Source organism: Choloepus didactylus, chromosome 5 (genome assembly GCF_015220235.1).
Source record: "Choloepus didactylus isolate mChoDid1 chromosome 5, mChoDid1.pri, whole genome shotgun sequence".
Lineage (NCBI taxonomy): Eukaryota > Metazoa > Chordata > Mammalia > Pilosa > Megalonychidae > Choloepus > Choloepus didactylus.
Genome location: NC_051311.1, coordinates 69,417,545 through 69,430,804, shown reverse-complemented (window position 1 = coordinate 69,430,804; position 13,260 = coordinate 69,417,545). Strand labels below are relative to the sequence as shown.

At 36.7% G+C, this 13,260-nt stretch overlaps 1 protein-coding gene across 2 annotated transcripts in view; it reads right to left on the bottom strand.

Annotated features, from left to right (window-relative positions):
* Positions 1–13,260, bottom strand: part of IQUB (IQ motif and ubiquitin domain containing) — a 94,086-nt gene that overhangs the window by 58,205 nt on the left and 22,621 nt on the right. For both annotated transcript variants that reach the window (XM_037836265.1, XM_037836264.1), the window contains one exon: positions 142–352. In XM_037836265.1, the coding sequence (XP_037692193.1) occupies positions 142–352 (211 nt within the window). The remainder of the gene's footprint in view (positions 1–141; positions 353–13,260) is intronic.

Below are 13,260 nucleotides of genomic sequence, written 5' to 3'. Positions count from 1 at the left end.
ATCTTTTTAATATTCTAGTCCACATTCCCAGACATCTTCCTAAAATAATAAAGTCTTCCTTTTGTCTTCTGTAAACCTGTTTTTCATATTTACAAAAAACTATAAAATTGATATTTTATGGAAAGTCTATGCCAAACTTACATTCTAATGCATTATAAAGAAGTTCAAAATCTTCTTTTGTTTTAGGATTATGCCTCCGGTAATAGTCCAATTTCATCCATTCTTCTTTTTCTCTTATCTTCCTTAGTTCTTCTTGTAATTCCCACTCCAACCTCAACCTTTTTTGTCTTCTTAAATTCTCAACCACGACTTTAGCATGCCATTGCCTGTAGTAAGTCTGAATCACTAATGCCTGTAGTTAAATAAAAAGAAAATAAAAAGGGTTTATTGTCAGATAATAAAGCAAGGCAATGGTGATGATTTCAACTCTGATTCAGCCCCCCAAAATTTTTAAATACCACGAGTTTGGGTTTAGCTCTATGCCAGATAGTCTCATATTCACTACAGTATAAAGCCCATGGATAATGCACATCACTGCTCCTTGATTTTGAAATCTTCGTAGGAGGCAGTCAGTAATTGCTTAGGAGTATAGGCTATGGAGTAAAACTTAGTTTGAATCTTCCCTCTGCCATGCTCTAATTGTTTGAGTTTGGGTAAGTTACTTGCTTTCTCTGTGCTGCAGTGCCCTCATGCATAAAATAGTGATAATAATCATATGCATGTAAAGTGCTTAGCCCAATGCCTGGTCCATCACAAGTCTTCAATAAATCCTAATTATCAAGGTAAATATTAAATCTCTTTAGATTATCTTAATTTTCATTAACTTAGGCTAACATTTATAACAAACTTGTATTTCCTAAACACACAACATGTAGGCTGAGTGTGAAAAACACCAAAGGCAATTTAGGTAAAAGGGAGACTTAGATAAACAAGTATTTATTAAACTGTGAGGGGTATAAGTATGCCTAAAGTATGGCATAGTACTTGACCCCTGAAAAGCTTACAATATAGTTTGTAATTTTATTAAACATAAGTAAAAATCAAATGTGGAGAGGCTAGATCAAGATCGAGAACTAAGCGTACGCTGACACATCCCCTTTCCTCACTCTAATTCCTGATAATTCCAGAAAAATTATGTAAAGCAGAATTTGCTTAAGATGTTGGATCATACTAAAGGGATGCCCACAGAAAAACAGAAACTTTGAGGAATACCCTCAAGCAAAGAGGAAGCTGAGATAAATTAAAGAATCTATAGCCCAATCATGCTTTGGAGAGGCAAACCAGACAAACCAGAAGTGGCTTCAGGAGTGCTTCAAGTCCAAAACTGGCAGATGCTGAGAGCACAAGGGAGCCTAATGGCAGTTAACAAGAGGACTGCTTGAAAAAAAAATGTAAAAGGGACAGTCTCCTCTAAAACAATTTAGGCCTTTGTCTTTACAAAGGCATTTTTCTTAGGCAACAGCATTTAGTATCCCAGAAGGCTGGTGACAGGCAGGATTAATAGAACCCCCAATCCAGAAAACTAGCTTTCTCCCAGAATCAAACCTTCCCCTAAAGCCACTAGAATCAGGCTGTGGTAAACAAATACAGTGTTAGCACACTGGACATTAGAATCTCAAATATTCTATGAGTACACACCCAAGAATAACTAAATATTTGAGAATAGCCAACAAAAAAAGTCTCTCTACTCAACAAAAACAAGAATTTGCAAGAAAGAATTACTAGGACAATGGTTCTCAATGTGTGGTTCTCAAACCAGCAGCATCAGAGGCATCTAGAAAATTGTTAAAAATGCAAAGTATCATACCCCACTCCGAAGGTACTGAATCATAAACTCCGGGGGAGCACAGCATTCTGTAAATTAACAAGCCTCCCAGGTGAGGCTGGTGCATGCATGCTAAAGTTTTAGGACCATTCTACTAGAATAGAGCAAAGAAAACACAACAGACTACATAACACTAACATTTTACAAAGAAGGGAAAAGGCTACTGAACCAATATAAAAGAAGCAACAAAAGACCATGACAATTAAAATTTTTATTTTTGAAAATGAAATAATTCAAAAGACCGTATATTAATCTGGGTGATATTAAACTTGTTAAACTTATTAAAAAGACACCAAAACACAGTTTTTTAAACAACATAGAAGTTTTCCCCCTTCTCACATAACAATCCAGGGAAAGGCAAGCAGTTTAGGGTTGGTAGGAAGCTCTGCCACATTCAACAAATGCTTCTTGCTTGTATATCCCAGATGGCTGCTGCACTTCTCATCATTTTCCAGCCAGATGAAAAGGGGAAAGGAATAAAAAATTGCATTTTAAGAGCAATACTCAAAAGTGGCACACACCATTGCCCCTCAAATCCCATTGTCCAGTTCTTGCTACATGGCCCACCCACAAAGAGGAGGTCATGAAATGTAGTCTTTGGCGGGGAAGCCATGTACCCTACTAAAGCTTTATTACAAAGGAAAAGAATAGGTATTGACAGAGTACAACTGTTTATTGTAGTTGATCTGTAGGATATGCAGAGCTTAAGAGAGAATTAGTAAACTAGAAACTCTTAGAAGTCAGGGCAAAAGGTCATAAAAAATAGAACAAAAGAAAATTAAGAGATATGGAAGATTAATCCAGACATTACAAAATATGTCTGATACAAGTCCCACGCAATAGAATAAGGTTATTTAGAGAAATTTGAATTATTCAAATCATAATAAACACTTCCAAAAACTAAAGAAAGACATGAGCTCAGATAAAGTCTATCAAGTTTCAAGCACATCACAATAAAATTTCAAAATACCAAGGATAAAGTATAAATCCTAAAAGTACCCAGAAAAAAGAAACAAAGAAATGAGAATCAAACTGCCATCAGACTTTTAAACAAATACAACTTCAAAGTTACGAAGGAAAAAAACTATGAAAATAAGATTGAACCTAACCTTCTAAACCTGCCAAAACTAAAATTCAAGAATGAAGTCGTTCAATAAGGACTTTAGAAGGTTTGCCTCCAATGCATATTCTCAAAGAATTATAGGAGAATGTATTCCAACAAGAACAATAATTCTAAGGGGAAAAAACTTAGCAAAAACTTCAAAAAACCTTATTAAAATAAATATTTTTATTAGAAAAATGCATATATGTGTAAATATATAAAACAATAATATAAAATCATAATTATATTGTAAATGATAGATATTTATACAATAATTCCAGCTCAAATCATCATTGAAAAGGAGTAATGAGGGAAAGAAAATGAAGAAAAAAGGCTCTAAATGTTCTTGACTTCTTCATGGGGAAGAGACAGAGCCTGACAAAATACACATTTAAAATAAAAATATTTAGGTGTGTTTAAAAATGTTTATGAGTAACACAAAAGGGATCAGCTCCTCTAAAACAATTTAGGCAAGGAGCAACAGAAGTATTTATCTTTAGGTACCCTCTCAAAGAACTAGGCAGCAGCCAAGTCCTTTCCTAATGCTGGGGGCCAAGGTCCCACCCTCTCTGAACATTGGAGTGTTAGTCTCACTTTTCCAAAAACTAGGGTGTAGGCCTCACCCACTCCAAGTACTCAGGGTGGCAGCCAAACTCTCCACTTCTAATTCCTGTTCTCCTGCTACTTCCACCATATCTGCAGTTACTTCCCGCAATGAAGTATTGAACCCCTCAAAGTCATCCATGAGGGTTGGAATCCACTTCTTCCAAAATTCTATTAATGTTGACACCTTTCCAGGTTTTCAACTGACTTTGCCCAGATAGGAATCACTATCTGTGGCAGCTATAGCCTTATAAGATGTATTTCTTAAATAATAAGATTTAAAAGTCAAAATGACTCCTTGATTTATAGGCAACAGAATAGATTTTGTGTTAGCAGGCATGAAAATTACATTAATCTTATACATCTCCATCAGAGCTCTTGGGTGACCAGGTGCATTGTCGATGAGCAGTAACATTTTGAAAGGAATCTTTTTTTCTGAACAGTAGGACTCAACAGTGGGCTTAAAATATTCAGGACACCATGTTGTAAACAGATGTGCTGTCATCCAGGCTTTGTTTTTCCATTTCTAGACCACAGGCAGAGTAGATTTAGCATACTTCTTAAGGGCCACAGGATTTTCAGAATGGAAAATGAGCATTGGCTTCAAGTTAAAGTCACCAACTGCATTAGTCCTTAACAGGAGAGTCAGCCTGTCCTTTGAAACTGAGCCAAGCACTGACTTCTCCTCTCTAGCTATGAAAGTCTTAGATGGCATCTTCTCCCAATAGAAGGCTATTTCATCTACACTGAAAACCTATTGTTTAGTGTAATCACCTTCATCAAGTATCTTAGCTAGGTCTTCTAGATAACTTGCTGCAGTTTCTATATCAGCACTTGTTGCTTCACCCTGCACTTTTCTGTTATGGAGAAAACCTCTTTTCTTAAACATCATGAACCAACCTCTGGTAGCTTCAAACTTTTCTTCTGTAGCTTCCTTTACCTCTCACAACCTTCACAGAATTGAAGAGAGTTAGGGTCTTGCTCTGGATTAGGCTTTGGCTTACGGGAATATTGTGACTGGTTTAATCTTCTATTAAGATCGCTAAAACTTTATATCAGCAATAAGACTGTTTCGCTTTCTTATCATTTGTGTGTTCACTGGAGTAGCATTTTTAACTTTCTCCAAAATCTTTTCCTTTTGGCCCATAACTTGGCTAACTATTTGGTGTAAGAGGCCTGGCTTGACTTTTGACTTGCCTTCCTCACAAAGCTTAATCATTTCTAGCTTTTGATTTAAAAAGAGAGATGTGCAACTCTTCCTTTCACTTGAACACTTAGAGGTCATTGTAAGGCTATTAATTGGTCTAATTTCAATATGGTTGTAACTCAGGGACTAGGGAGGCCTAATGAGGGAGAGATATGAAGAATCAGTGGTCAGTGGAGCAGTCAGAACACACATTTATCAATTAAGTTCTCCATCTTATGTGGATGCAGTTTGTGGTGCCCGAAAACAATTATAATAGTAACATCAAAGATCACTGATCACAGATCACCTTAACATATAATAATAATGAAAACGTTTGAAAATATTGCAAGAATTACCAAAATGTGACCCAGAGACACAAAGTGAGCACATGCTGTGGGAAAAGTGGTGCTGACAGACTTGCTTGGCACAGGGTTGCCACAAAACTTCAATTTGCAAAAAACACAAAATCTGTAAAGTACAGTAAAGTGAAGCACAATAAAATGAGGTAAGCCTGTAGAAGGGATATTTGGATTTCCATGAGCATTCACAGGCTGAGAAAAAGATGAATACAGGCTCAGAAAAGACAGAGAGGGCCTTGTACTTCAATTTTAACTCAGAGTGATCTTCTTGACAGGAAGGCTAAACTCTGAAGGAGAGCACCAATCAAAACAGAGCCAATTCAGAAAGGGCTGCAAAAGATGTTTTTTTGCATTAGTTTGTATTTGCTAGCTTCTGGCACTTAAAAAATTTTCTGCCCTATCACTAGCTGGATACAAATTTAAGAAACAAACAGTTTTAATCCCAGAGTTAACACAAAAAGATATTAAAATGCACAGTGTGCAACAAAAGATTATAAGACAGACAAAGAAACAGGAAATGATGGCCCATCCAAAGGAAAAAGTTAAAAATTCAAAACCCATCAATAAATAAGTACCACATTTTGGACATAGAGGAAAAAGATTTTTAAAAAGTAATCTTCAAAGAGTTAATAATATGGGGGAAATTACCTATTGCAAGCTACAGACTATAGTTAACCGTAATACCTTGATATTCTTTAATGAACAGTAACAGGTGTTCCACACCAATACTAGGGATCAATAATGGGGATGGGGGGATAAGGGATATGGGGCATTTTGGATTTTCTTTTTTTATGTCTATCAGATATTTTTCTTTTTGCAGCAATAAAAATGGTCTAAAATTGAGTGCAACTAAGTAATGATATTGTGAGACTCTGATTTTATACTTTGGATGGAATACATGGTATATGAATATATCTCAATAAAATCTGCAAACTAAAAAAGGAATCTTCAATATGCTCAAGGAGATAAAGGAAAAAAAAAAAGAAAGAACTAAAGGATACCATGAAAATAATGAATGAACATTATGAGAATACCGATAGAGAAATTTTAAAAATGAACCAAACAGAAATACTGGGGTTGAAGACCACTATAACTGAAATGAAAAAAATTCCCTAGAGGATTAATGGCAGATTGGACCTTGCAGAAGAATCAATGAACTTGAAGACAAGAAAACTGAAAATATTCAGGCTGAGGAGCAGAAATAAAGAATTTTAAAAAGCAAACAGAGGCTGAGACTTGTGAGACACCATCAAGCATATCAATATGTGCATTAAGAGAGTCCCAGAAGGAAAAGAAAGGGGTACAATGAATGCTCAAAGAAACAATGGCATAAAACTTCCCAAATTTAAGCAAAGACATGAATACGCACATTCAAGAAAGTCAACAAACTGAACACACCCAGACACATGGTAATCAAACTGGCAAATGCCAAGGACAACGAGAGAGCTCTGAAAGTTGCAAGAGAAAACCAACATGTGCAAGGGAGCTCCAATAAGAGTAAGTGCTGCTTACTCATCAGAAATCATGGAGGCAAGAAGATAGTGGGACAAAATATTTAAAGTACTGAAAGAAAACCATTGCCAAAAAAGAATTTTATATCAGGCAAGACTATTTTTTCAAAAATGAGGAAATAAATTAAGACATTCCCAGATAAACAAAAGCTGAGGGAGTTCATCACCACTAGACCTGTCCTGCAATCAATGCTAAAGGGAGTTCTTCACGGAAAGACACTAGACAGTGGATCAAAGCAGCACAAAGAAATAAACACCTCTGGCAATGGTAACCATGTGGGTAATGATAAATGTCAGTATTGTATTTTATTTTATTTTCAATCTTACAAGCATTAAATTGCAAATGCATAAAAAGTAATAATAAACACATGGTTTTGAATATACAATGTATAAATATATAATTTTTAACAAGTAAAACCAAAGGGTTGGGGGACAGAAGGGTATAGGGACAGTGTATGTGTGTGCCACTGAAGATAAGTTGGTATCAAATCAAATAAGACTGTTATGGATTTAAGATGTTAAATTTAAGACCCATGGTAACCACAAAGAAAATATCTGAAATATATATACAAAAGAAAAGAGAAGGGACTTAAAATGGTACAATACAAAAAAATCAAATAAATATGAAAGTAGGCATTAATGGAAGAACTGAGGAACATAAAAGGTATAAGACTTGCAAAGACCAAATAGAAAAATAGCAGAAGAAAGTCTTACATTATTAGTAGTTACTTTAAATGGGAGTGGATTAAATTATTTTGTCAAAAGAAAGAGACCATCACAATGCATTAAAAAAAGCATGACGCCCATTTCTCTCCCTGCCGCCTCCTCCGCGGGAGACGAGCACCAAACTCAAACTTTACCAGGACAGTGTACGCCTTTCAGTCTAGTACCTAGGCCTGGCCTGTCCGACCTTTATGCGTGCCGGCCAGGCCACTGGTCCAACATGAGCCAGGTTTTGTTCCAGCAACTGGTTCCATTGCAAGTGAAATGCAAAGACTGCGAGGAGAGGACAGTAAGTGTAAGAGTGACTACTGAACTACAGTCAGTTACTAATCCAGTTCACAGAAAGTTACTCCTCCAGGAAAGTAGGTAGAAAGCCAGGAACTGCGTGGACTGGACACCACAGAGCAATTTGACTTTGGGCATACTTCATACAACACTCATGAACACGTCGAACTGCTGAGATCAGCGAAATCTCCATCATTTCAGCAGACTGGGAGCCTCTCTACACAGCCCAGCAGCCCAGACCGCCCTGGGGGATGGCACTCACCTGTGACATAGCACAGTCATCCCTCAACAGAGGACCAGGGGGTGCACGGCCTGGAAGAGGGACCCACTCGCAAGTCTCAGGAGCCATACGCCAATACCAAGGACTTGTGGGTCAGAAGCAGAGACAAACTGTGGCAGGACTGAACTGAAGGATTAGACTATTGCAGCAGCTTTAAAACTCCAACAATACCAGGGAGATTTGATTGTTAGAGCCACCCCCCCCCACCCTGACCGCCCAGACACACGCCCCATATACAAGGTGGGCAACACCAACTACACACGCAAGCTTGGTACACCAACTGGACCGCACAAGATTCACTCCCCCACTCACCACAAAGGCAAAGCAGGGGAGAACTGGCTTGTGGAGAACAGGTGGCTCGTGGACGCCACCTGCTGGTTAGTTAAAGTGTACCCCACGAAGCTGTAGATCTGATAAATTAGAGATAAGGACTTCAATTGGTCTACAAATCCTAAAAGAAGCCTATCAAGTTAAGCAAATGCCAAGAGGCCAAAAACAAGAGAAAATTATAAAGCATATGAAAAAACCAGATGATATGGATAACCCAAGCCCAAGCACCCAAATCAAAATGTCAGAAGAGACACAGCACCTAGAGCAACTAATCAAAGAACTAAGGATGAACAATGAGACCATAGTATGGGATACAAAGGATATCAAGAAGACCCTAGAAAAGCATAAAGAAGACACTGCAAGACTAAATAAAAAAATAGATAATCTTATGGAAATTAAAGAAACTGTTGACCAAATTAAAAAGATTCTGGATACTCATAGTACAAGACTAGAGGAAGTTGAACAATGAATCAGTGACCTGGAAGATGACAGAATGGAAAATGAAAGCACAAAAGAAAGAATGGGGAAAAAAATTGAAAAAAGCGAAATGGACCTCAGGGATATGGTAGATAATATAAAATGTCCGAATATAAGACTCATTGGTGTTCCAGAAGGAGAAGAAAAGGGTAAAGGTCTAGGAAGAGTATTCAAAGAAATTGTTGGGGAAAACTTCCCAAATCTTCTAAACACCATAAATACACAAATCATAAATGCCCAGCGAACTCCAAATAGAATAAATCCAAATAAATCCACTCTGAGACATATTCTGATCACACTGTCAAACATGGAAGAGAAGGAGCAAGTTCTGAAAGCAGCAAGAGAAAATCAATTCACCACATACAAAGGAAACAACATACGACTATGTAGTGACTACTCAGCAGCCACCATGGAAGTGAGAAGGCAGTGGCATGATATATTTAAAATTCTGAGTGAGAAAAATTTCCAACCAAGAATACTTTATCTAGCAAAGCTCTCCTTCAAATTTGAGGGGGAGCTTAAATTTTTCACAGACAAACAAATGCTGAGAGAATTTGCTAACAAGAGCCCTGCCCTACTGGAGATACTAAAGGGAGCCCTACAGACAGAGAAACAAAGAAAGGACAGAGAGACTTGGAGAAAGGTTCAGTACTAAAGAGATTCAGTATGGGTACATTAAAGGATATTAATAGATAGAGGGGAAAAATATATATGACAAACATAAACCAAAGGATAAGATGGCTGATTCAAGAAATTCCTTCACGGTTATAATGTTATACATAAATGGATTAAACTCCCCAATTAAAAGATATAGATTCACAGAATGGATTAAAAAAAATGAACCATCAATATGTTGCATACAAGAGACTCATCTTAGACACAGGGACACAAAGAAATTGAAAGTGAAAGGATGGAAAAAAAATATTTCATGAAAGCTACAGCCAAAAGAAAGCAGGTGTAGCAATATTAATCTCAGATAAAATAGACTTTAAATGCAGGGATGTTTTGAGAGACAAAGAAGGCCACTACATACTAATAAAAGGGGCAATTCAACAAGAAGAAATAACAATCATAAATGTCTATGCACCCAATCAAGGTGCCACAAAATACATGAGAGAAACACTGGCAAAACTAAAGGAAGCAATTGATGTTTCCACAAAAATTGTGGGAGACTTCAACACATCACTCTCTCCTATAGATAGATCAACCAGACAGAAGACCAATAAAGAGATTGAAAACCTAAACACACTGATAAATGAATTAGATTTAACAAACATATATAGAACATTACATCCCAAATCACCAGGATACACATACTTCTCTAGTGCTCACGGAACTTTCTCCAGAATAGATCATATGCTGGGACATAAAACAAGGCTCAATAAATTTAAAAAGATTGAAATTATTCAAAGCACATTCTCTGACCACAATGGAACATAATTAGAAGTCAATAACCATCAGAGACTTAGAAAATTCACAAATACCTGGAGGTTAAACAACACACTCCTAAATAATCAGTGGGTTAAAGAAGAAATAGCTAGAGAAATCACTAAATATATAGAGACGAATGAAAATGAGAACACAACATACCAAAACCTATGGTATGCAGCAAAAGCAGTACTGAGGGGGAAATTTATAGCACTAAACACATATATTAAAAAGGAACAAAGAGTCAAAGTCAAAGAACTAATGGATCAACTAAAGAAGCTAGAAAATGAACAGCAAACCAATCCTAAACCAAGTAGAAGAAAAGAAATAACAAGGATTAAAGCAGAAATAAATGACATAGAGAACAAAAAAAACAATAGAGAGGATAAATATCACCAAAAGTTGGTTCTTTGAGAAGATCAACAAGATTGACAACCTCCTAGCTAGACTGAAAAAATCAAAAAGAGAGAAGACCCATATAAACAAAATAATGAATAAAAAGGGTGACATAACTGCAGATCCCGAAGAAATTAAAAAAAATTATAAGAGGATACTATGAACAACTGTATGGCAATAAACTGGATAATGTAGAGGAAATGGACAATTTCCTGGAAACATATGAACAACCTAGACTGACCAGAGAAGAAATAGAAGACCTCAACCAACCCATCACAAGCAAAGAGATCCAATCAGTCATCAAAAATCTTCCCACAAATAAATGCCCAGGGCCAGATGGCTTCACAGGGAAATTCTACCAAACTTTCCAGAAAGAACTGACACCAATCTTACTCAAACTCTTTCAAAACATTGAAGAAAATGGAACACTACCTAACTCATTTTATGAAGCTAACATCAATCTAATACCAAAACCAGGCAAAGATGCTACAAAAAAGGAAACCTACTGGCCAATCTCCCTAATGAATATAGATGCAAAAATCCTCCACAAAATACTTGCAAATCGAATCCAAAGACACATTAAAAAAATCATACACCATGACCAAGTGGGGTTCATTCCAGGCATGCAAGGATGGTTCAATATAAGAAAATCAATCAGTGTATTACAACACATTAAAAATTCAAAAGGGAAAAATCAAATGATCATTTCAATAGATGCTGAAAAAGCATATGACAAAATCCAACATCCCTTTTTGATAAAAACACTTCAAAAGGTAGGAACTGAAGGAAACTTCCTCAATATGATAAAGAGCATATATGAAAAACCCACAGCCAGCACAGTAGTCAATGGTGAGAGACTGAAAGCCTTCCCTCTAAGATCAGGAATGAGACAAGGATGCCCGCTATCACCACTGTTATTCAACATTGTGCTGGAAGTGTTAGCCAGGGCAATCCGGCAAGACAAAGAAATAAAAGGCATCCAAATTGGAAAAGAAGAAGTAAAACTGTCATTGTTTGCAGATGATATGATCTTATATCTGGAAAACCCTGAGAAATCAACGATACTGCTACTAGAGCTAATAAACAAATTTAGCAAAGTAGCAGGATACAAGATTAATGCACACAAGTCAGTAATGTTTCTATATGCTAGAAATGAACAAACTGAAGAGACACTCAAGAAAAAGATACCATTTTCAATAGCAACTAAAAAATCAAGTACCTAGGAATAAACTTAACCAAAGATGTAAAAGACCTATACAAAGAAAACTACATAACTCTACTAAAAGAAATAGAAGGGGACCTTAAAAGATGGAAAAATATTCCATGTTCATGGATAGGAAGGCTAAATGTCATTAAGATGTCAATTCTACCCAAACTCATCTACAGATTCAATGCAATCCCAATCAAAATTCCAACAACCTACTTTGCAGACTTGGAAAAGCTAGTTACCAAATTTATTTGGAAAGGGAAGATGCCTCCAATTGCTAAAGACACTCTAAAAAAGAAAAACGAAGTGGGAGGGCTTACACTCCCTGACTTTGAAGATTATTATAAAGCCACAGTTGTCAGAACAGCATGGTACTGGCACAAAGATAGACATATAGATCAGTGGAATCGGATTGAGATTTCGGAGATAGACCCCCAGATCTATGGCCGACTGATCTTTGAAAAGGCCCCCAAAGTCACTGAACTGGGTCATAATGGTCTTTTCAACAAATGGGGCTGGGAGAGTTGGATATCCATATCCAAAAGAATGAAAGAGGACCCCTACCTCACACCCTACACAAAAATTAACTCAAAATGGACCAAAGATCTCAATATAAAAGAAAGTACCATAAAACTCCTAGAAGATAATGTAGGAAAACATCTTCAAGACCTTGTATTAGGCAGACACTTCCTAGAATTTACACCCAAAGCACAAGCAGCAACAAAAGAAAAAATAGATAAATGGGAACTCCTCAAGCTTAGAAGTTTCTGCACCTCAAAGGAATTTCTCAAAAAGGTAAAGAGGCAGCCAACTCAATGGGAAAAAATTTTTGGAAACCATGTATCTGACAAAAGACTGATATCTTGCATATATAAAGAAATCCTACAACTCAATGACAATAGTACAGACAGCCCAGTTATAAAATGGGCAAATGATATGAAAAGACACTTCTCTGAAGAGGAAATACAAATGGCCAAGAAACACATGAAAAAATGTTCAGCTTCACTAGCTATTAGAGAGATGCAAATTAAGATCACAAGGAGATACCATCTCACACCAATTACAATGGCTGCCATTAAACAAACAGGAAACTACAAATGCTATAGGGGATGTGGAGAAATTGGAACTCTTATTCATTGTTGGTGGGACTGTATAATCATTCAGCCACTCTGGAAGTCACTCTGGCAGTTCCTTAGAAAACTAGATACAGAGTCACCGTTCGATCCAGTGATTGCACTTCTCAGTATATACCCAGAAGATCAGAAAGCAGTGACACGAACAGACATCTGCACGCCAATGTTCATAGCAGCATTATTCACAATTGCGAAGAGATGGAAACAACCCGAATGTCCTTCAACAGATGAGTGGATAAATAAAATGTAGTATATACACACAATGGAATACTACACGGCAGTAAGAAGGAATGATCTCGTGAAACATATGACAACATGGATGAACCTTGAAGACATAATGCTGAGCAAAATAAGCCAGGCACAAAAAGACAAATATTATATGCTACCACTAATGTGAACTTTGAAAAATGTAAAA